Source organism: Pristiophorus japonicus, chromosome 8 (assembly GCF_044704955.1).
Source record: "Pristiophorus japonicus isolate sPriJap1 chromosome 8, sPriJap1.hap1, whole genome shotgun sequence".
In the NCBI taxonomy this organism is placed as follows: domain Eukaryota; kingdom Metazoa; phylum Chordata; class Chondrichthyes; family Pristiophoridae; genus Pristiophorus; species Pristiophorus japonicus.
Genome location: NC_091984.1, coordinates 5,827,660 through 5,852,871, shown reverse-complemented (window position 1 = coordinate 5,852,871; position 25,212 = coordinate 5,827,660). Strand labels below are relative to the sequence as shown.

The 25,212-nt window shown below is 47.5% G+C and overlaps 1 protein-coding gene across 1 annotated transcript in view; it reads right to left on the bottom strand.

The window, feature by feature from the left end:
* LOC139268004 (netrin-G1-like) overlaps positions 1-24,971 on the bottom strand; it is a 36,964-nt gene extending 11,993 nt beyond the window's left edge. The window contains exons 1-2 of the mRNA XM_070885969.1: positions 24,729-24,971; positions 908-1,551 (exon numbers count right to left, since the gene is read on the bottom strand). Coding sequence (XP_070742070.1) covers positions 908-1,551; positions 24,729-24,971 — 887 coding nt within the window. The remainder of the gene's footprint in view (positions 1-907; positions 1,552-24,728) is intronic.
* Positions 24,972-25,212: the final 241 nt, after the last annotated feature.

Sequence of the window (25,212 nt, the reverse complement as noted above, 5' to 3'; positions counted from 1 at the left end):
GCTCAAACACCCGACATAGGGGCAGCTGACCATGCCGAGTGGGCCGGGGCAGGGATCCCCATCTATCGCTGTAAAACCTCCCAGTTACCCAGCGCTCACATAGGAACAGGAGGAGGCCATTCAGCCCCTCGAGTCTGCTCCGCCATTCAATGTGATCATGGCTGATCTGTGACTTAACTCCATATACCCGCCTTTGCCCCATATCCCTTAATACCTCTGGTTATCTAAAATCTATAAATCTCAGATTTAAAATTAACAATTGATCTAGCATCAACTGCCGTTTGCAGTAGAGAATTCCAAACTTCTACCACACTTTGTGTAAAACTGTTTCCCAACATCACTCCTGAAAGGAGTGACTCTAATTTTCAGATTTCCCCCCACCACCCCCCCCCCCCCCGAGTCCTAGAATAACCAACCAGTGGAATTCGTGGAAATGGTTTCTCTCTATCTACCCTTTCAGTTCCCTTTAATAAATTGAAACCTTCGATCAAATAACCTTCTAAATTCTAGGGAATACAATCCTTGTTTGTGTGATCTCTCCTCGTAATTAGATGTTGGCCCTGATAACTGCCCTCCTTATGTTAATTAAGATTGATATGCCAGCTGTTATCCCTGATAGTGCACCCCAGATGTTGGCCCGGTGAATGCCCCCAGATGTTGGCCCCGTGAGTGCCCCCAGATGTTGGCCCAGTGAGTGCCCCCAGATGTTGGCCCAGTGAGTGCCCCCAGATGTTGGCCGGTAAGTTCCCCCAGATGTTGCCCGGTGAGTGCCCCCCAGATGTTGCCCGGTGAGTGCCACCCAGATGTTGCCCGGTGAGTGCCACCCAGATGTTGGCCTGACACAGCTCCCCCTGCGTGTGAAGTGTGGGATCAGCGACTCTGATCAGAAGGGGCGAGGAGCTCTCACCGGCCGCGAATGTCCAGGTTGGAGATGGCGTAGAAGTATTTGGAGAGGTTGTGCTTGTCAACACTGGTGGCCCCAGTGGCCGGCCGGAGCAGCCTGACCCGCAGGTCGGTCAGGGTGAAGAAGTCCCTCAGGTCCTTGGTGGTGTCCAGCTGGCCGTACAGTGAGGCCATATCGTTGAGACGGGGCCCCCCGAACAGGGCGAAACGCTCCTGGATCTCCAAGCGCACCATCTTGTCCACCTTCCACACGTAGCCCCTGGAGTACTCCTCTGTGCAGATGATGTCCAGCACTGAAGCCGGGCTCAGATCCCGGGCCCTTCTCGGCTCCATCCCGAAGGAGGTGAGGCAGTCAGCCGCGTAGAACTGGTAGGGCTGCCACGTCCGGCCGTGGTCCAGAGACTTCTCCAGGACCATCTGCTCCGGCCGGCCCGACTCGAAGGTGATGACCATGTCCTCGGTCAGCTCGATGGTCTTGCCCCAGGACAGAGTGATGTTGATCAGGAGGGGCTCGGGGAAACTCCTCCAAGAGACGCTTTGCCAAAAGGTGTTGGGAATCCGCCCCTCGGCATCCAGCATCAGCTCGGGCGGGTGTGCGAGCTCGGGCGTGTGAGCATCACACTCATTGTTGCACATGTACGGGTTGTCCTGGAAACCGAGACAGAAACAACATGGATTAGATACAGAGTAAAGCTCCCTATACACAGTCCCATCATACACTCCCAGGGCAGGTACAGCACGGGTTAGATACAGAGTAAAGTGCGCTCGACATTGTCTTGGAATCCAGGAATATCCACGCATTCTACGTTTCTCAGGGATGATAATAAAGCTGTACACGCTCCAGCGCACTGCACTGTGTGCAGACAGTTAGACAGCTGGGTAATTATATTGCTGGAGTGTCGAAGAACGATGTTAGCTGTCAAACTAAAAATAGCTTCACGCCACAGAAATATTTAGAGACATCAATTATTAAACTGCAAAGGTTTGGAAACAACTGCAAGAATCTCACCTCATCCTCCCTGGGAGAGATTCCCCGTCACTGGGAGAGATGCTCCGTCACTGGGAAGAGATTCACATCAATCGGAGAGATTCCCATTACTGGGAGAGATTCCCCTTAACTGGGAGAGATTCCCTTCACTGGGAGAGATAGAAACATAGAAAATAGATGCAGGAGTAGGCCATTCGGCCCTTCGAGCCTGCACCACCATTCAATGAGTTCATGGCTGAACATGCAACTTCAGTACCCCATTCCTGCTTTCTCGCCATACCCCTTGATCCCCCTAGTAGTTAGGACCTCATCTAACTCCTTTTTGAATATATTTAGTGAATTGGCCTCAACAACTTTCTGTGGTAGAGAATTCCACAGCTTCACCACTCTCTGGGTGAAGAAGTTTCTCCTCATCTTGGTCCTAAATGGCTTATCCCTTATCCTTAGACTGTGACCACTGGTTCTGGACTTCCCTAACAGTGGGAACATTCTTCCTGCATCTAACTTGTCTAAACCCGTCAGAATTTTAAACGTTTCTATGAGATCCCCTCTCATTCTTCTGAACTCCAGTGAATACAAGCCCAGTTGATCCAGTCTTTCTTGATATGTCAGTCCCGCCATCCCGGGAATCAGTCTGGCGAACCTTCGCTGCACTCCCTCAATAGCAAGAATGTCCTTCCTCAGGTTAGGAGACCAAAACTGTACACAATACTCCAGGTGTGGCCTCACCAAGGCCCTGTACAACTGTAGCAACACCTCCCTGCCCCTGTACTCAAATCCCCTCGCTATGAAGGCCAACATGCCATTTGCTTTCTAAACCGCCTACTGTACCTGCATGCCAACCTTCAATGACTGATGTACCATGACACCCAGGTCTTGTTGCACCTCCCCTTTTCCTAATCTGTCACCATTCAGATAATAGTCTGTCTCTCTGTTTTTACCACCAAAGTGAATAACCTAACATTTATCCACATTATACTTCATGGGCCATGCATTTGCCCACTCACCTAACCTATCCAAGTCACTCTGCAGCCTCATAGCATCCTCCTCGCAGCTCACACTGCCACCCAACATAGTGTCATCCGCAAATTTAGAGATACTACATTTAACCCCTCGTCTAAATCATTAATGTACAATGTAAACAGCTGGGGCCCCAGTACAGAACCTTGCGATACCCGACTAGTCATTGCCTGCCATTCTGAAAAATACCCATTTACTCCTACTCTTTGCTTCCTGTCTGACAACCAGTTCTCAATCCATGTCAGCACACTACCCCCAATCCCATGTGCTTTAACTTTGCACATTAATCTCTTGTGTGAGACCTTGTCGAAAGCCTTCTGAAAGTCCAAATATACCACATCAACTGGTTCTCCCTTGTCCACTCTACTGGAAACATCCTCAAAAAATTCCAGAAGATTTGTCAAGCATGATTTTCCTTTCACAAATCCATGCTGACTTGGACCTATCATGTCACCTCTTTCCAAATGCGCTGCTATGACATCCTTAATAATTGATTCCATCATTTTACCCACTACTGATGTCAGGCTGACCGGTCTATAATTCCCTGTTTTCTCTCTCCCTCCTTTTTTAAAAAGTGGGGTTACATTGGCTACCCTCCACTCCATAGGAACTGATCCAGAATCCATGGAATGTTGGAAAATGACTGTCAATGCATCCGCTATTTCCAAGGCCACCACCTCCTTAATACTCTGGGATGCAGTCCATCGGGCCCTGGGGATTTATCGGCCTTCAATCCCATCAATTTCCCCAACACAATTTCCCGACTAATAAGGATTTCCCTCAGTTCCTCCTTCTTACTAGACCCTCTGACCCCTTTTATATCCGGAAGGTTGTTTGTGTCCTCCTTAGTGAATACCGAACCAAAGTACTTGTTCAATTGGTCTGTCATTTCTTTGTTTCCCGTTATGACTTCCCCTGATTCTGACTGCAGGGGACCTATGTTTGTCTTTACTAACCTTTTTCTCTTTACATATCTATAGAAACTTTTGCAGTCCGTCTTAATGTTCCCTGCAAGCTTCCTCTCGTACTCTATTTTCCCTGCCCTAATCAAACCCTTTGTCCTCCTCTGCTGAGTTCTAAATTTCTCCCAGTCCCCAGGTTCACTGCTATTTCTGGTCAATTTGTCTGCCACTTCCTTGGCTTTAATACTATCCCTGATTTCCCTTGATAGCCACGGTTGAGCCACCTTCCCTTTTTTATTTTTACGCCAGACAGGGATGTACAATTGTTGTAGTTCATCCATGCGGTCTCTAAATGTCTGCCATTACCCATCCACAGTCAACCCCCTAAGTATCATTCGCCAATCTATCCTAGCCAATTCACGCCTCATACCTTCAAAGTTAGCCTTCTTTAAGTTCTGGACCATGGTCTCTGAATTCACTGTTTATTTCTCCATCCATTGTAGAATTCCACCATATTATGGTCACTCTTCACCAAGGGGCCTCGCACAACGAGATTGCAAATTAATCCTCTCTCATTACACAACACCCAGTCTAAGATGGCCTCCCCCCTAGTTGGTTCCTTGACATATTGGTCTAGAAAACCATCCCTTATGCACTCCAGGAAATCCTCCTCCACCGTATTGCTTCCAGTTTGGTTAGCCCAATCTATATGCATATTAAAGTCACCCATGATAACTGCTGCACCTTTATTGCATGCACCCCTAATTTCCTGTTTGATGCGCTCCCCAACATCACTACTACTGTTTGGAGGTCTGTACACAAATCCCACTAACGTTTTTTGCCCTTTGGTGTTCTGCAGCTCGACCCATATAGATTCCACATCATCCAAGCTAATGTCCTTCCTAACTATTGCATTAATCTCCTCTTTAACCAGCAATGCTACCCCACCTCCTTTTCCTTTTATTCTATCCTTCCTGAATGTTGAATACCTATGGATGTTGAGTTCCCAGCCCTGATCATCCTGGAGCCACGTCTCCGTAATCCCAATCACATCATATCCGTTAACATCTATTTGCACAGTTAATTCATCCACCTTATTACGGATACTCCTTGCATTAAGACACAAAGCCTTCAGACTTATTTTTTTAACACCCTTTGTCCTTTTAGAATTATGATGTAGTGTGGCCCTTTTAGTTTCTTGCCTTTGTTTACTCGGCCTTCCACTATTGCTTTTTACCTTTTTACCATCTATTTCTGACTCCGTATTACTTCTCCCTATCTCGCTGCATAGGTTCCCATCCCCCTGTCACTGCACAGGTTCCCATCCCATCACTGGGAGAGATCCCTGTCACCTGGAGAGATTCCTGTCACTGGGAGAGATTCCCCATCACTGGCAGAGATTCACCGTCACTGGGAGAGATTCCCCGTCACTGGGAATGTTTTCCCAATTACCCTCAATCTGTGCCCTCTGGTTACCGACCCTCCTGCCACTGGGCACAGTTTCTCCTTATTGTCTCTATCACTACCCGCCATGATTTTGAACAACTCTATTAAATCTCCCCTGAACCTTCTCTGCTCTGAGGGGAACAATCCCAGCTTCTCCAGTCTCTCCCTGTAACTGAAGCCCCCCATCTCTGGGACCAGGAACGAGCCCCAGACTGTTCAGCCTTTCCCCAGAGTTAGAACCTCTCAGTTCTGGAATCTTCCTCGTCAATCTGTTTGAGCAAAATATAATGGGCTGTAAAGAGACAAGGGAGCTGATATTGGGACAGACTTCTGACATGTCGACATTTTGGACCTTTTCCTTGTTTCGATTTCCCAAAGTTCATGTTCAGTGTGAGAATCTCCGACCTGTGACCTCTAGAGATGGGACAATGAGCCTCACTTCAGCTCTGTGTTTGAGTTAGAGAGAGAGAAAGGACGGGAGTTTTGTGGGCGCAATGATTGAGGGGAATTTGTCTTTTTATCGTCTGTGGGTAAAACAATCCCTTATTTGTGCTCAGGCCATAACCCTGGGCTCTGTGTGTCAGACCCTCGCCCAGCCTCGGGGCCTAATGATGCTTCACCTCAGGCTGGTTTGTGAGGGAGCAGTCGGAGGAGGCAGGGCTCCCTCGGGGTCACTTCAGGTCATCCACCTTCCGCGGTGAAGCAGCGATGGACACAGCAGCAGCTCCACATGTTGTGATCTGGAACGCACTGCCTGAAAGGGTGGTGGCAGCAGATTCAATAGGGAATTGGAGAAATACTGGGAGGGGAAAGATTTACAGGGCTGTGGGACTAATCGGATAGCTCTTTCACAGAGCCAGCACAGGCACGATGGACCTCATGGCCTCTTTCTGTGCTATATCATTCTATGATTCTAAGTCGGGACAGTTTGTGACTCGGCGGGGATCTTGGAGGTGATGGTGTTCCCAGGCACCTGCTGCCCTTGGCCTTCTAGGTGGAGGAGGTGTCGGGTTTGGGAAGTGCTGCCGAAGAAGCCTTGGTGAGTTGCTGCAGTGCATCCTGTGGATCGGACACACTGCGACTCTATCTGACATCGGCAACACAGAATCAGACCAACATCCTTTTCCCAATGATCAGACAGCTCGCTTGTTAGACCTCAATCTCCAGCAAATGGCTGTTGCAGCAATCAATAAAACTAATGCGTGTGATAAAGATGGACAACGCGGCAATGTACAGAGATCATCGAGATTAATGAATCAACAAGTGGCACAGCATCGACTAAAGGCTTTGACTAAAGCCGTATATTGGAATAGGTTATTTTTAATTCTCTATGTGGAAGGAATCGAGTGACCATTAGTAACAGAATGCTAAAGCTATGTAAAGTAAGAATGAATAATGGAACGGTGCAGATGTTAAGTGCTCCTGAATTGCCGTGTCCTCGGTACATAATTAACAATTATCGACTTCAAGAGGACATAGACAGGCTGGTGGAATGGGTGGACACGTGGCTGATGAAATTTAACACAGAAAAGTGCAGAGTGATACATTTTGGTAGAAAGAACGAGGAGAGGCGATAGAAACTAAAGGGTACAATCATAAAGGGGGTACATGAACAGAAAGACCTGGGGGTATATGTGCACAAATCGTTGAAGGTGGCAGAGCAGGTTGAGAAAGCGGTTAAAAAAGCTTATGGGATCCTGGTTTTCATAAATAGAGGCATAGAGTACAAAAGTATAGAAATTATGATGAACCTGTATAAAACACTGGTTCGACCTCAACTGGAGTATTGTGTCCTATTCTGGGCACTGCACTTTAGGAAGGATGTGAAGGCCTTGGAGAGGGTGCAGAACAGATTCACGAGAATGATTGCAGTGATGAGGAATTTCAGTTATGGGATAAGAACCAAAGGCAACATAAGAAAAAACTTATTTACACAGCGAGTGTTTAGGTTCTGGATTGCACGGCCTGAACGGGTGGTGGAGGCAGACTCAATCACAGCTTTCAAAAGGGAATTGGACAAATACCTGAACGGAAAACGTTTTCAGGGCTTCGGGGAAAGGGCGTGGGAGTGGGACCAGCCGAAGTGCTCGATGGGCCGAATGGCCTTCTGTGCTGTAACCGTTCGATGATTCGATGATTCTGGCCTCTTGCGCATCTCCAATTTTAACCACTGCACCATTCAGCTCCCGAGGTCCTAAGCTCTGGAATTCCCTCCCTAAACTCTCCACTTCTCTTTCCTCTTTTAAGATGCTCCCTAAAACTTATCTCTTTGATCAAGCTTTTGATCAGCTGTCCTAATATCTCCTTATGTGGCTCGCTGTGTCTGATTTACGCTCCTGTGAAGCGCCTTGGGAGGATTTACTTTGTTAAAGGTGCTATATAAATGCCAGTTATTGTTGTTGAAGCAGTAATGAAACATCACCATACAGCCCAGGGAGAGAGAGACACAACAGGCTCCTGCTGTGTGTGGCTGCATCAACACGGGAAGGGAAGATATTTCAATATAAGGATCATATATTACAGAAAACTGCTCCTATGACACTGGAGTGTAAACAGAGTATCTTATGAATCATTGTTACTTCAACAAATCCACTCAGCCCTTGACATTTATTTCCAGGCTTTAAGTGTTGCTATCGGGGATTAACTCTGTGTGGTGTGACTAAGGGCCTGTTATCACGAGCTAAAGCCCTCGCTATCAGCATGGTTCAGTCCCTGGTTAATGATGTGAATCAGTGTATTATTGAGTACAGAAATTAGTGGCTTCATAAAGTACACCCCGCAGGCTGCTATCACTTCCCATTACCCAGTAATCAGGCCCATTGTTGGGGTTAATTGTCGAGCAGAGTTGCTCAGTTAGGAGGTGAATAATTGGGCCAAGAATACAATGAGCAGCATTCACTAAATATATTCAAAAGGGAGTTAGATGAAGTCCTTCCTACTCAGGGGATCAAGGGGTATGGCGAGAAAGCAGGAATGGGGTACTGAAGTTGCATGTTCAGCCATGAACTCATTGCAGGCTAGAAGGGCTGAATGGCCTACTCCTGCACCTATTTTCTATGTTTCTATGTTTCTATTTAGTGGGCCAGTGCTGAGCTGAAAGGTTCTCCAGGAATGGCGACAGGACAGAGGCAGCGAGATAATAAAAGGGGTCAGAGATTCACCCCGATACTTGATACTGTCTGAGGGTTAAAGAGACAATAAATCAGCTCCAAACCCCGAGACTTTTACACCAACTCATTGACAAACCCCAACAACACAAGAACATCCTGCTCATTATCGTGACGGATCACTGACTTTTATCATAAACTCCACTATTTTGAGTGTTGGCTTGTTTACCGAAGAAATAGGAGCTGGAGTAGGCAATTCGGTCCCTCGAGCCTGCTCCGGCATTCAATAAGATCATAGCTGATCATCTACCTCAACACTATCCTCATATCCCTCAATTCCCTTAGTCTCCAAAAATCTATCGATCTCTGTCTTTAATAAACTCAATGACTGAGCCTCCACAGCTCTCTGGAGTACAGAATTTCAAATATTCACAACCCTTTGAGTGAAGACATTTCTCCTCATCTCAGTCCTAAATGGCTGACCCCTTATTCTGAGACTGTGACACCTGGTTCTAAATCTTGAAAAATGTTCCCGATGTTGGGGAAGTTCAGAACCAGGGGACATAGTCTTAGGATAAGGGGTAGACCATTTAGGACTGAGATGAGGAGAAACTTCTTCACTCAGAGAGTTGTTAACATGTGGAATTCCCTGCCGCAGAGAGTTGTTGATGCAGTTCATTGGATATATTCAAGAGGGAGTTAGATATGGCCCTTACGACTAAGGGGATCAAGGGGTGTGGAGAGAAAGCGGGAAAGGGGTACTGAGGGAATGATCAGCCATGATCTTATTGAATGGTGGTGCAGGCTCGAAGGGCCAAATGGCCTACTCCTGCACCTATTTTCTATGTTTCTATTCTGCAGCCAGGGGAAACATATTTCCTGCATCTGTTCTGTAAAGCCATGTACGAATTTAGCTTGTTTGAATGAGATCAGCTCTCATTCTTCTAAATCCTATGGAATAGGCCTAGTCTCCTCAATCTTTCCTCATCGGACAATCCCCTCATCCCAGAAATCAGTCATCAATTATGTGGGTCAGGGAGAAGGTCCATCTCCACATGGCCCATAGCTGAGGGAGAAGGTCCATCTCCCCACGGCCCACAGTGGGTCAGTGAGAAGGTCCATCTCCCCATGGACCAGTGGGTCAGGGAGAAGGTCCATCTCCCCATGGCCCACAGTGGGTCAAGGAGAAGGTCCACAGTGGGTCAAGGAGAAGGTTTGCTAGTGCTGTTGGGGAGGATTTAAACTAATATGGCAGGGGGATGGGAACCAATGCAGGGAGACAGAGGGAAACAAAAAGGAGCCAAAAGCAAAAGACAGAAAGGAGATGAGGAAAAGTGTAGGGCAGAGAAACCCAAGGCAAAGAACAAAAAGGGCCACTGTACAGCAAAATTCTAAAAGGACAAAGGGTGTTAATAAAACAAGCCTGAAGGCTTTGTGTCTTAATGCAAGGAGTATCCGCAATAAGGTGGATGAATTAATTGTGCAAATAGATGTTAACAAATATGATGTGATTGGGATTACGGAGACGTGGCTCCAGGATGATCAGGGCTGGGAACTCAACATTCAGGGGTATTCAACATTCAGGAAGGATAGAATAAAAGGAAAAGGAGGTGGGGTAGCATTGCTGGTTAAAGAGGAGATTAATGCAATAGTTAGGAAAGACATTAGCTTGGATGATGTGGAATCTATATGGGTAGAGCTGCAGAACACCAAAGGGCAAAAAACGTTAGTAGGAGTTGTGTACAGACCTCCAAACAGTAATAGGGATGTTGGGGAGGGCATCAAACAGGAAATTAGGGGTGCATGCAATAAAGGTGTAGCAATTATAATGGGTGACTTTAATATGCACATAGATTGGGCTAGCCAAACTGGAAGCAATACGGTGGAGGAGGATTTCCTGGAGTGCATAAGGGATGGTTTTCTAGACCAATATGTTGAGGAACCAACTAGGGGGGAGGCCATCTTAGACTGGGTGTTGTGTAATGAGAGAGGATTAATTAGCAATCTCATTGTGCGAGGCCCCTTGGGGAAGAGTGACCATAATATGGTGGAATTCTGCATTAGGATGGAGAATGAAACAGTAATTTCAGAGACCATGGTCCAGAACTTAAAGAAGGGTAACTTTGAAGGTATGAGGCGTGAATTGGCTAGGATAGATTGGCGAATGATACTTAGGGGGTTGACTGTGGATGGGCAATGGCAGACATTTAGAGACCGCATGGATGAAGTACAACAATTGTACATTCCTGTCTGGCATAAAAATAAAAAGGGGAAGGTGGCTCAACCGTGGCTATCTAGGGAAATCAGGGATAGTATTAAAGCCAAGGAAGTGGCATACAAATTGGCCAGAAATAGCAGCGAACCTGGGGACTGGGAGAAATTTAGAACTCAGCAGAGGAGGACAAAGGGTTTGATTAGGACAGGGAAAATGGAGTACGAGAAGAAGCTTGCAGGGAACATTAAGGCGGATTGCAAAAGTTTCTATAGGTATGTAAAGAGAAAAAGGTTGGTGAAGACAAACGTAGGTCCCCTGCAGTCAGAATCAGGGGAAGTCATAACGGGGAACAAAGAAATGGCGGATCAATTGAACAAGTACTTTGGTTCGGTATTCACTAAGGAGGATACAAACAACCTTCCGGATATAAAAGGGGTCAGAGGGTCTAGTAAGGAAGAGGAACTGAGGGAAATCTTTATTAGTCGGGAAATTGTGTTGGGGAAATTGATGGGATTGAAGGCCGATAAATCCCCAGGGCCTGATGGACTGCATCCTAGAGTACTTAAGGAGGTGGCCTTGGAAATAGCGGATGCATTGACAGTCATTTTCCAACATTCCATTGACTCTGGATCAGTTCCTATGGAGTGGAGGGTAGCCAATGTAACCCCACTTTTTAAAAAAGGAGGGAGAGAGAAAACAGGGAATTATAGACTGGTCAGCCTGACCTCAGTAGTGGGTAAAATGATGGAATCAATTATTAAGGATGTCATAGCAGTGCATCTGGAAAATGGTGACATGATAGGTCCAAGTCAGCATGGATTTGTGAAAGGGAAATCATGCTTGACAAATCTTCTGGAATTTTTTGAGGATGTTTCCAGTAAAGTGGACAAAGGAGAACCAGTTGATGTGGTATATTTGGACTTTCAGAAGGCTTTCGACAAGGTCCCACACAAGAGATTAATGTGCAAAGTTAAAGCACATGGGATTGGGGGTAGTGTGCTGACGTGGATTGAGAACTGGTTGTCAGACAGGAAGCAAAGAGTAGGAGTAAACGGGTACTTTTCAGAATGGCAGGCAGTGACTAGTGGAGTGCCACAAGGTTCTGTGCTGGGGCCCCAGCTGTTTACATTGTACATTAATGATTTAGACGAGGGGATTAAATGCAGTATCTCCAAATTTGCGGATGATACTAAGTTGGGTGGCAGTGTGAGCTGCGAGGAGGATGCTATTAGGCTGCAGAGTGACTTGGATAGGTTAGGTGAGTGGGCAAATGCATGGCAGATGAAGTATAATGTGGATAAATGTGAGGTTATCCACTTTGGTGGTAAAAACAGAGAGACAGACTATTATCTGAATGGTGACAGATTAGGAAAAGGGAAGGTGCAACGAGACCTGGGTGTCATGGTACATCAGTCATTGAAGGTTGGCATGCAGGTACAGCAGGCGGTTAAGAAAGCAAATGGCATGTTGGCCTTCATAGCGAGGGGATTTGAATACAGGGGCAGGGAGGTGTTGCTACAGTTGTACAGGGCCTTGGTGAGGCCACACCTGGAGTATTGTGTACAGTTTTGGTCTCCTAACTTGAGGAAGGACATTCTTGCTATTGAGGGAGTGCAGCGAAGGTTCACCAGACTGATTCCCGGGATGGCGGGACTGACCTATCAAGAAAGATTGGATCAATTGGGTTTGTATTCACTGGAGTTCAGAAGAATGAGAGGGGACCTCATAGAAACGTTTAAAATTCTGACGGGTTTAGACAGGTTAGATGCAGAAAGAATGTTCCCAATGTTGGGGAAGTCCAGAACCAGGGGTCACAGTCTGAGGATAAGGGGTAAGCCATTTAGGACCGAGATGAGGAGAAACTTCTTCACCCAGAGAGTGGTGAACCTGTGGAATTCTCTACCACAGAAAGTAGTTGAGGCCAATTCACTAAATATATTCAAAAGGGAGTTAGATGAAGTCCTTACTACTCGGGGGATCAAGGGTTATGGCGAGAAAGCAGGAAGGGGGTACTGAAGTTTCATGTTCAGCCATGAACTCATTGAATGGCGGTGCAGGCTAGAAGGGCTGAATGGCCTGCTCCTGCACCTATTTTCTATGTTTCTATGTTTCTATCTCCCCATGGCCACAGTGGGTCAGAGAGAAGGTCCATCTCCCCATGGCCCACAGTGGGTCAGGGAGAATGGGCCGTGGGGAGTTGGACATTCTCCCTGACTTACTGCGGGACGTGGATAGATGGACACAGTGGGTCAGGGAGAATGTCAGAGCCAATTGCCTGCCCAAAACTGCCAGCGCGTACTGCAACATTAGCAGGTGGATCTGACACGTCAACAGCATGTGTCCCCAGCGTCAGTCTCCCGCGTCAGTCTCCCTATCACCAAATGCTGACCCTACACTCTCACCTCCCAGTCAGAAGGTCGAAGGTTTAAGTCCCACTCCAGAGACTTGAGCACGTAATCCAGGCTGACACTCCTAGTTCAAGAAGAAGGCCGACCCCCACCTTCTCTGGGCAACTGGGGACCAGTAATAAATGCCGGCCGTGCCAACGATGCCCATATCCCCAGAATGAATTTAATAAAGGAACGGCGGTTTTTAGTCAACATCTTCCCAGGGAGCTCGCTGGGATTCGAAGCTTTTGAATTTAATTATAAAGAATGTGAGCCGGCAGAAATGAATGTTTGCTCAAGTTAATGAAACCCAGAGCACTGCACCTGGTGTTTGTGTCTAAACATCTCAGCAATGAGAACCCCAGAGGGAGGTTTCAGAGAACGGAAACCAGACTGGGGAAAGAATGAGAATCTCCAGCAAACCTTCAACAGGCTGTGGTGTAATCCCACATTACTGATAGGCCTGTGTCGATCGGTCCTTATAGACCACAGGCATCGTTCTGTCTGCCTCTATCTGTGTTTATAATGAAATTTGCATGTGGGCAATACAGAGAACGGGAAACAGAGAATAACAGGAGATGGAACCGAGACTCCTCATCATTTAAACTGCTCGATAGAAAAATCCATCCGCTGGTGACAGGGTCAGGGGTCAGTCAATCATCGCCACAACAACAGTAAATCATTCTTCAAACATTCTCCTGTCTGAGCTGCTAAAGTGAGCAGAACATTGTCAGAGACAGCAGCGCAGTGAGGGTGCTCTGATTCAGGAATAGAGAGACTGGGAAAGTTTAATGTGCAGCCGGTTTACTGGGGACAGTGGGCAGTGAGTGAGATATTGGTCAGGGACAGGATTCATGGGGATAAGGTCTATGGCCTCAGGTTTAATCCACTTACTGTCGCCTCTCCCGGGCCCTCGATTTCCTGTCTGAGTATTAAAGGTTTAGTTCCAGACCCAATAGAACGGATTGCGATATTACAGAGCGAATGTTTGGCTGATTCAGACTGACATACTGTCTGCTGTTCCAACCTGCTTAAAATAAACAGAGGAAATATCACAGAATTCACAGCACAGAAGGAGGCCATTCGGCCCATCGTGCCTGTACCGGCTCTTTGAAGAGCTATTTGAATCTTCTTAAACTGAATTCCCTTAAAACAGGGAACAATATATTGAAAAGGATAAATGTGCAGGGCTGAGGGGAAAGAGCAGGGAGTGGGACTAATTGGATCGCTCTTTCACAGAGCCGGCACAGGCATGATGGACGGAATGGCCTCCTGCTGTGCTGTGAGATTGTGAGAACAGCTGGCGGGGGAACGGATACAGATGTTAACCATCCCGAGAGGATCAGGCACAATCCCCAGGCACCAATTTAGAATCAGTTCACACTCACAACTTTTGTGAGGAGACCCAAGTATATCCTGGAGTCAGGTACCTGGGAAACGCCTCACATTTTACACTGTGAATGGCTTTCTGAACAGCACCAGCAACACGTTGTGAAATGGTCAATTTGTGAATGAAAATGTTTGTAACATGACGGAGAACATTCTGCAATGGCTGCTGGAAATCCCGGGTGTTGGAGGAACGGGTGAAACTTGGAAGTATAGTGAACAGTGAGGAGGAGAATGATCGACTTCAAGAGGACACAGAAAATGGTAAAATGGGTGAACACGTGGCAGATAAAATTTAACGCAGAAAAGAATGAAGTGATACATTTTGGTAGAAAGAATGAAGATCGGAAATATAAACTAAAGGGTACAATCCTAAAGGGGTGCATGAACAGAGAGACATAGGGGTATGTGTTCATAAATCCTTGAAGGTGGTGGGGCAGGTTGAGAAAGCAGTTAAAAAGATTTACGGGAACCTAGGCTTCATAAATAGAGGTGTAGAGTACAAAAACATGGAAATTATGATGAACCTGTATAAAACATTGTTTCGGCCCCAACTGGAGTATTGTGTCCAATTCTGGGCAGCACATTTTAGGAAGGTTCTGAAGGCCTTAGAGAGGCTGCAGAGAAGATTTACGAGAATGATTCCAGGGATGAGGGACTTCAGTTAAGTCCCTCATCCCTGGAAGTTGGAGAAGCTGGGGTTGTTCTTCTTACAGCAGAGACGATTGAGAGGAGATTTGATGGAGATGTTCAAAATCATGAGGGGTCTGGACAGAGTGGATCGAGAGAAACTGTTCCCATTGGCAGAAGGTCAAGAACCAGAGGACACAGATTTCAGGTGCTGGCAAAAGAACCAAAGGCGACATGAGGAGAAACTTTTTTACGCAGTGAGTGGTTAGGATCTGGGATGCACTGCCTGAAAGGGTGGTGGAGGCAGACTCAATCACAGCTTTCAAACGGAGTTGGATAAGTACTTGAAAGAAAATTTTTTGCGGGGCGACGGGGAAAGGGCGGGGGAGTGGGACTGGCTGAGGTGCTCGACGGGCCGAATGGCCTTCTTCGTGCTCGACCCATTCTATGATTCTCTGATTCTATGAACGTGGTGTTCATCTCAATCCAACACTGCGGCATAATCTCAGCTGCATCTCCCACTGTCCCTCTAGTGGAGAACCTGTGACCTCACATCCTTCACCCGCTCTCCATGTTGGATGGGGCAGCTCATGGATTTATCCAAGGTCACCATTGATGCAAGTCTAGCAGCTCTCAGCAAACAACAATACATCGCCACTGTCCCATCAAACACTCCCAGGGCAGGTACAGCATTGGTTGGATACAGAGTAAAGCTCCCTCTACACTGTCCCATCAAACACTCCCAGGGCAGGTACAGCATGGGTTATATACAGAGTAAAGCTCCCTCTACACTGTCCCATCAAACACTCCCAGGGCAGGTACAGCATGGGTTATATACAGAGTAAAGCTCCCTCTGCACTGTCCCATCAAACACTCCCAGGGCAGGTACAGCATGGGTTATATATAGAGTAAAGCTCCCTCCGCACTGTCCCATCAAACACTCCCAGGGCAGGTACAGCATGGGTTATATACAGAGTAAAGCTCCCTCTGCACTGTCCCATCAAACACTCCCAGGGCAGGTACAGCATGGGTTAGATACAGAGTAAAGCTCCCCCTACACTAAGTCTAAGGATAAGGGATAAGCCAATTGGGACCGAGATGAGGAGAAACATCTTCACCCAGAGAGTGGTGAACCTGTGGAATTCTCTACCACAGAAAGTTGTTGAGGCCAATTCACTAAATATAGTCAAAAAGGAGTTATATGTAGTCCTTACTACTAGGGGGATCAAGGGGTGTGGCGAGAAAGCAGGAATGGGGGACTGAAGTTGCATGTTCAGCCATGAACTCATTGAATGGCGGTGCAGGCTCGAAGGGCCGAATGGCCTGCTCCTGCACTATTTTCTATGTGTCTATGTTTCTACACTGTCCCATGAAACACTCCCATGGTAAGTACAGCACAGGTTAGATACAGAGTGAAGTTCCCCCTACACTGTCCCATCAAACACTCCCAAGGGCAGGAACAACACGGGGTTAGATACAGAGTAAACCTCCCTCGACACTGTCCCATCAATCACACAATGGGACATTGTGAGGCCATGAAAGGTGATACAGAAATGCAAGTCTTTATTTTAAAGTTGAGAAGCAGAAACTCCATATTTACATTCACCTGCTGTCACGACTCGCTGGGATTTCCATAATTGATGCTCGGATTCAGAAATAATTGGCTGTCAGCCTTTTAGCCGAGCAAGGCCCAGACTGTGTTTCTACAGAAGTAGTGATGATCCTCCCTTTAATTCGACAGTTCGAGCAAACCTCACAACACATGTAGTGAATTCGATGAGATGAGGATTTCTAGTTAACCACATCATCCTTCAAATTCATCGAGAGTGACTGAATTTAAAGGGAGCGAAATAGTGAGGTGAATCTGTCACTTTATAAATTCATTCTCCCCCGGTCAGTCTGTGTCACGGTGCCCTGTGTCCCATCTCTCTCTCCCCTCAGCCCCTCACCCCTGGTCACACTGTATCACTGTGCCCTGTGTCTCATCTGCCTCTCCTCTCACCCACTCACCCCAGTCACATTGTGTCATTGTGCCCCGTGTCCCATCTCTCCCTCCCCTCACCCCTGGTCACATTGTGTCACTGTGCCCTGTGTCCCATCTCTCTCTCCCCTCACCCCCTCACCCCTGGTCACACTGTATCACTGTGCCCTGTGTCTCATCTGCCTCTCCTCTCACCCCAGTCACATTGTGTCACTGTGCCCCATGTCCCATCTCTCCCTCCCCTCAACCCCTCACCCCTGGGCACACTGTGTCACTGTGCCCTGTGTCCCATCTTTCTCTCCCCACACCCCCGGTCACACTGTGTCACTGTGCCCTGTGTCCTATCTCTCTCTCCCCTCCCCCCGGGCACACTGTGTCATGGTGCCCTGTGTCCCATCTCTCTCTCCCCTCACCCCCTCACCCCTGGTCACACTGTGTCACTGTGCCCTGTGTCCCATCTCTCTCTCCCCTCACCCCCTCACCCATGGTCACACTGTGTCACGGTGCCCTGTGTCCCATCTCTCTCTCCCCTCCTCCCGTCACACTGTGTCACTGTGCCCCTCCTCGAATGAGGAGCCCACTCTGCCTGCAGTATTCCAGATGTGCCTCTCCCTCGGTTTGTGCAGAGTCACTGTGAGTTTAGCTTTGCAGCACGAGAAACACTCAAATGAATGAACAAATCGGCACTGAAGTGGAATAGGAGGCAAATCCTTTGAGCTGGTGCCAGAGATGAACAAATTGAGGATTACAGAGCCAGCGGGAGATTCTATTTCCCACAATGAGATCGATGAGGATTAACTGACACCTTTGGTCTGGAAAAACTAAAAAAACAATCATATCCTCTCCATCACCAAGATCACCCACTTCCACCTCCGTAACATCGTCCGTCTCCGCCCCTCCCTCGGCTCATCTGCTGCTGAAACCCTCATCCAAACCTTTGTTACCTCCAGACTTGACTATTCCAGTATTCCCCTGGCCGGCATCCCACCTTCCACCTTCCGTAATCTTCAGCTTGTTCAAAACTCACCTTCCCATATCCTAACTCACACCACGTCCCATTCCCCCATCACCCCTGTGCTCACTGACCTGCTCCCCGTATCCTAACACACATCAAGTCCCATTCCCCCATCACCCCTGTGCTCACTGACTAACATTGATTCCCGGTCTGGCAACACCTAAGTGGAAGTTCAAACCACCTCTCCATGACATTCAACAGCAATACCATCAGCGAATCTGCCACTATCAACATCCTGGGCGTAACCATTGACCAGAAACTTAAATGAACCAGCCATGAAAATATTAGGGCTACAAGAGCAGTTCAGAGGCTGGGTATTCTGCAGCGACTGTCTCACCTCCTGACTCCCCAAAGCCTTTCCACAATCTACAAGGCACAATTCAGCTTGGAGAAGTGCAGCTCCAATAACACTCAATAAGCTTGACAAAGCAACCCATCCACCACCTTAAACACCCACTCCCTCCACCCCCGGCACACCGTGGCTGTAGTGTGCACCATCTACAAGTTGCACTGCAGCAACTCACCAAGACTTCTTCCACAGCACCTCCCAAACACACGACCTCTACCACCTAGAAGGACAAGGGCAGCAGGCACATGGGAACACCATCACCTGCAAGTTTCCCTCCAAGTTACACCCCATCCTGACTTGGAAATATATCATCGTTCCTTCTTCGTCACTGGATCAAAATCGTGGAACCCCCTCCATAACAGCACAATGGGAGCACCTTCACCTCAGGGACTGCAGCGGTTCAAGGCGGCGGCTCACCACCATCTTCTCAAGGACAATTGGGGATGGGAAATAAATGCCGGCCTTGCCAGTGACGTCCACATTCCGGGAACGAATAAAAAACAGCATTTCTCCTTAAAACCCAACCACAAACCATCGCTCCTTTAAACCAACCACAAACCATTGCCCCTTTAAAACATCCACAAACCATCGCCCCTTTAAACAATCACTCCTTTAAACCATCGACAAACAACCGCCCCGTTAAACTGTCCAAAAACCATCGCCCCTTTAAACCATTTACAAACCATCGCCCCTTTAAACCATCGCCCCTTTAAACCATCGTTCCTTTAAACAGTCCACAAAACATCGCTCCTTTAAACCATCCAGAAACCATCGCCCCTTTAAACCATCCAGAAACCACTGCCCCTTTAAACCATCCACAAATCATGGCCCCTTTAAATCGTCCACAAACCATCGCCCCTTTAAAACATCGTCCCTTTAAACCATCCACAAACCATCACTCCTTTAAACCATCGCCCCTTTAAACCGTCGTCCCTGTAAACTGTCCACAACCATCGCCCCTTTAAAGCGTCCACAAACCATCGCCCCTTTAAACCATCAGCCCTTTAAACCATCCACAAACCATCGCCCCTTCAAACCGTCCACACACCGTCGCCCCTTTAAAGCGTCCACAAACCATCGCCCCTTTAAACCATCGCCCATTTAAACCATCGCTCATAGAAACATAGAAACATAGAAAAATAGGTGTAGGCATAGGCCATTCGGCCCTTCGAGCCTGCACCACCATTCAATGAGATCATGGCTGATCATTCTCTCAGTACCCCTTTCCTGCTTTCTCTCCATACCCCGTGATCCTCTGAGCCATCAGGGCCATATCTAACTCCCTCTTGAATATATCCAATGAACTGGCATCTCAACAACTGTCTGTGGCAGGGAATTCCACAGGTTAACAACTCTCCGAGTGAAGAAGTTTCTCCTCATCTCAGTCCTAAATGGCCTAACCCTTATCCTAAGACTGTGTCCCCTGGTTCTGGACTTCCCCAACATCGGGAACATTCTTCCCGCATCTAATCTGTCCCGTCCCGTCAGAATCTTATATGTTTCGATGAGATCCCCCCTCATCCTTCTAAACTCCAGTGTATAAAGGCCCAGTTGATCCAGTCTCTCCTCATATGTCAGTCCAGCCATCCCAGGAATCAGTCTGGTGAACCTTTGCTGCACTCCCTCAATAAAATGAATGTCCTTCCTCAAATTAGGAGAGAAAAAACTGAACACAATATTCCAGGTGTGGCCTCACCAATGCCCTGTACAACTGCAGTAAGACCTCCCTGCCCCGATACTCAAATCCCCTAGCTATGAAGGCCAACATATCATTTGCCTTCTTCACCGCCTGCTGTACCTGTATGCCAACTTTCAATGACTGAGGAACCATGACACCCAGGTCTCGTTGCACCTCCCCTTTTCCTAATCTGCCACCATTCAGATAATATTCTGTCTTCGAATTTTTGCCCCAACGTGGATAACCTCACATTTATCCACATTACACTGCATCTGCCATGCATTTGCCCACTCACCTAACCTCTCCAAGTCACTCTGCAGCCTCTTAGCGTTCCCCTCACAGCTCACACCGCCACCCAGTTTAGTGTCATCTGCAAACTTGGAGATATTACACTCAATTCCTTCATCTAAATCATTGATGTAAAGAGCTGTGATCCCAGCACTGAGCCCTGCGGCACTCCACTAGTCACTGCCTGCCATTCTGAAAAAGACCCGTTTATCCCGACTCTCGGCTTCCTCTCTGCCAACCAATTCTCTATCCATGTCGCTATATTACCCCCAATACCATGTGCTTTGACTTTGCACACCAATCTCTTGTGTGGGACCTTGTCAAAAGTCTTTTGAAAGTCCAAATATACCACATCCACTGGTTCTCCTTGTCTACTCTACTAATTACATCCTCAAAAAATTCCAGAAGATTTGTCAAACATGATTTCCCCTTCATAAATCCATGCTGATTTGGACCGATCCTGTCACTGCTTTCCAAATGTGCTGCTATTTCATCCTTAATAATTGATTCCAACATTTTCCCCATGACTGATGTCAGGCTAACCGGTCTATAATTATCCGTTTTCTCTCTCCCTCCTTTTTCAAAAAGTTGTGTTACATTAGCTACCCTCCAGTCCATAGGAACTGATCCAGAGTCGATAGACTGTTGGAAAATGATCACCAATGCATCCACTATTTCTAGGGCCACTCCTTTAAACCATCCACAAACCATCGCACCTTTAAACCATCCGCAAACCATTGCTCCTTTAAACCATCTGCAAACCATCGGCAAACCATTGCCCCTTTAAACCATCCGCAAACCAACGCCTCTTTAAACCATCGCTCCTTTAAACCATCCGCAAACCATTGCTCCTTTAAACCATCCACAAACCATAGCTCCTTTAAACCATCCATAAAACATCGTCCCTTTAAACCATCCACAAAATATTGCTCCTTTAAAGTGGAAGCCCAGCACTTTTTACAAAGAGGAAGCTCATCTAATTTACATTTCATACAAAACCCATTGAAATTTAGTCAATTAAATTCATCCTTTTTCATGTTGATTCAAACATTCAATTTATGAAATAATCTGATTGAATTTCTGTTTATTTTCTGAAGTGCTGGGAGACGAAATCACTGCCTCTAATCTCCAATCTCCTTTGATAAACAGTGTCAATCATTCTGCTTGTCTGATCTCCTTACTCTGTGTGAGTGTGTGAGCATGAGTGAGTGTGTGAGTGTTTGTGAGAGTGTGAGTGAGTGCGCGTCTGTGTGAGTGTGAGCGTGTAGAATCATAGAAATGAATCATCGAAATTTACAGCACAGGAAGCCATTCAGCCCATTGTGTTCGTGCCGGCCGACAAAGAACTATCCAGCCTAATCCCATTTTCCAGCTCTTGCTTCATATTCTTGTAGGTTACGGCACTTCAAGTGCATATCCAAGTACTTTTGTGAGAGTGTGTGTGTGTTTCTGAGTGTGAGTGTGTCAGTAAGTGAGTGAGTGGGTGAGTGAATGTTTATTTCTGAGTGTAAGTGTGTGTGAGTGAGTGAATGAGTGAGTGTGTATGAGTATGAGTGTGTGTGAGTGTCTGAGTTTGTATGTTTAAGTATGAGTGTGTGTGTTTGAGTGCGAGTGAGTGTTTCTGAGTGCGTGAGTTTCTGACAGTGAGTGAGTAAATGTGTGTGTGTATCTGAGTGTGAGTGTGAATGTGCTGTATGTGTTTTGAAAGGGAGGAGAGATAGGGACAGGGTTACAGGTAGATAACCTGACTTCCCAGCTCCTGCCAGTACTGTCGACAGAACAGTCAGGGTTTGTGTTGAAAAGTGCTGTGTGATCAGAGAAGTTTGTAAGAGGGAAATGAAGAATGTGAGTGGGACTGAGTCTCCCAGCAGGACCGGAAGTATCTCCCTCTGCCTGGTCTCAAAGCCCATGGTGGGATTGGAAGTCCTGTTCTCTGGAATACTGGTCCAGTTACAGACCCCTGTCCCACCGTACCCCGGTACATTCGATCCCAGCAGCTTCTGAGCAGGAGTTAGTGTCTTTGCACCAAGGTTACAGCCACAGTCTGAATCCATTCTCACCCTGGAGTCTTTCCATCTCACTCACCCACTCACAGTGAATACAGAATCAGGGAACAGAAGTTCCGGAGACGGAACAGATTGGGAAAGAATGAGTGAGTACACGTGTCAAAAACTGCTCCATATTAAACTATGCAAACTACGGGATAAAGGCCCATAAATTCAGCGCATTTTTATCGGTGAAAGAAAAATGATTGCCACTTCACACAGTCCCTCATTGGCTGTGAAGCTTTGGGACATCCTGAGGTGTGAGATTGACACAGTAACACCAAGTCTGGTCTCACTGGGTCCGGGCAGTGTTTCACACTCAGCTCCCACAGTGCAATATGCAACAGCTGGAAGGTTTACCTCAAAGATTTGGATTGTTTTTATAACAGATCACTAATTGAGCTGGAGAATAATTCCCTCCGATAAACTGCATGTTCTGCAATAACTTATACATTTCAATTATTGCTGAAACATACAGCTGATTATTAAACAAGGAGTTTTCCCTCTAACAATGTCAGAACCCATTATCCCGAGGAGACGATTAACTCACCGAGAGGATCATTAATATTTAGAAACAGGCCTAAATTTACATCTCAATGACATATTCCCCACTGGGATATGGGACAGGGCTCAGACACAATGGGACATATTACCCACTGGGGATATGGGACAGGGCTCAGACACAGGGTCAGGAGCTCCAGGGGGTGTTTATAAACATTCGACCACCCTCCTCACATCTATTACCGTGTCTAATTTTACAAACACTGCCCCCCCTTACGGTGCGACACTGAGAACCAGTGAATTTTGGGGTTTAACTGTCCTGACCTTTCCTGTTCAGTCCAGCAGTGTTACATCTCCTCATTGTTCCACTAACTGCAACTTATCAGACTGTTACTCCATCTCCATATCTCCTCCTTCACCAAGACCACCTACTTACACCTCAGTCACATCGCCCATCCCTGCCCCTGGCTCAACTGCTGCTTAAACCCTCATCCTTGCCTTTGTTACCTCTCGACTCGACTATTCCAACACTCTCTCAGCTGGAGTCCCAGCTTGCTCCCTCCGTAAGTTCATCCAAAACTCTGCTGCCCATAACCTGACACGCACCAAGTCCCGTTCACCCATCACCCCTGTGCTCGCTGACCGACATTGGCTCCCAGTCCAGCAACGCTTCAATTCTAAAATTCTCATCCTCAATTTCAAATCAATGCATAGCCTCACCCCTCCCAATCTCTGTAACCCCCTCCAGCCCTATACCCCTCCCTATCTCCGCAACCTCCTCCAGCCCTGCACACATCCTTATCCCTGTAACCTTCTCCAGCCCTACACCCCTCCCTATCCCTGTAACCCCCTCCCACCCTACACCACTCCCTATCCCTGTAACCCCTCCCACCCTACACCCCTCCCTATCTCTGTAACCCCCTCCCACTCTACACCCCTCCCTATCCCTGTAACCATCTCCCATCCTACACCCCTCCCTATCCCTGTAACCCTTCCCACCATACACCCCTCCCTATACCTGTAACCATCTCCCATTCTACACCCCTACCTATACCTATAACCATCTCCCAACCTACATCCCTCACTATCCCTGTAACCCCCTCCCACCGGATACCCCTCCCTATCCCTGTAACCCCCTCCCACCCTACACCCCTCACTATCCCTGTAACCCCCTCCCACCCTACACCCATCCCAATCTCTGTATCCTCCTCCCACTAATATTGTCTCTCTCTGCCACTAGCTCAGAGCTATCCAATTAGTCCCACTCTCCTGTTCTTACCCCACAGCTCTCCAAACATCTCCTTTTCCAGTATTTATCCAATTTCCTTTTGAATCTGCTTACAATTCCCTTTCAGCACATTCCAGATCATAAAAACTCGCTGCTTGAAAAAATTCTCATCTCCCCCCCGTGGCCTTTTTGCCAATTACCTTTAATCTGTGTCCTCTGGTTACCGACCCTCCTGCCACTGGAAACAGTTTCTCCTTATTTACTCGATCAAATCACTTCACGATTTTAAACACCTCTATTAAATCTCCCCCTAACCTTCTCTGCTCTAAGGAGAAAAATCCCAGCTTCTCCAGTCTCTCCACATAACCGACGTCCCATATCCCAGGTACCATTCTGGTAACTCCCCTCTGCACCCTCTCCAAGGCCTTGACATCCTACCTAAAGTGCACTGCCCAGAATTGGACACAATACTCCAGCTGGGGCCTAACCAGTGATTTGTAAAGGTTCACCATAACTCCCTTGCTTTTGTACTCAATGCCTGTGTTAATGAAGCAAATGTAGGAGTTTGGATGGAATTGACTTTGATAAAGACCGTTCAGCGAGCGTTCATTCACAGCACCACAGGCAACAGAGGCTGTCTCAGAAAGGCTTCTACTCACCAATGAGCAGTACATCTCGGGGGTCTCTCCACACGTACTATCGGAGGGATCCAAGCTGACCTTCAGGAACCTGGTGAGCAGGGTGGCCTCGGGCTGGCAGGCCATGTAATCCCAACTCATCCCCTGGTCCCAGTGAAGCTGAGCCTTACACAGGTCGTAGTGACCCCAGGACGGGAAGTGCTGCGCGGCGAGAGACAGGGCCGCCCAAAGGGCCTGAAGGGGCAACAAACCAGACAGATGCATCGCTCCGACTGGACCCCGCTCAGAGAGAGGGATCTCGGTCCGTCTGGGGGTGATTCAGGGGAGTCTCCACTCCGACTGGACCCCGCTCAGAGAGGGGCCATCTCGGTGCTTGCAGATGTTACAGGTGTTGGAATTCCAGCTGTTTTCCCAGTGTTGGTGCAGATGTTCCAGGTCTTGGGATTCCAGCTGTTTTCCCAGAGTTGGTGCAGATGCTACGGGTGTTGGGATTCCAGTTGTTTCC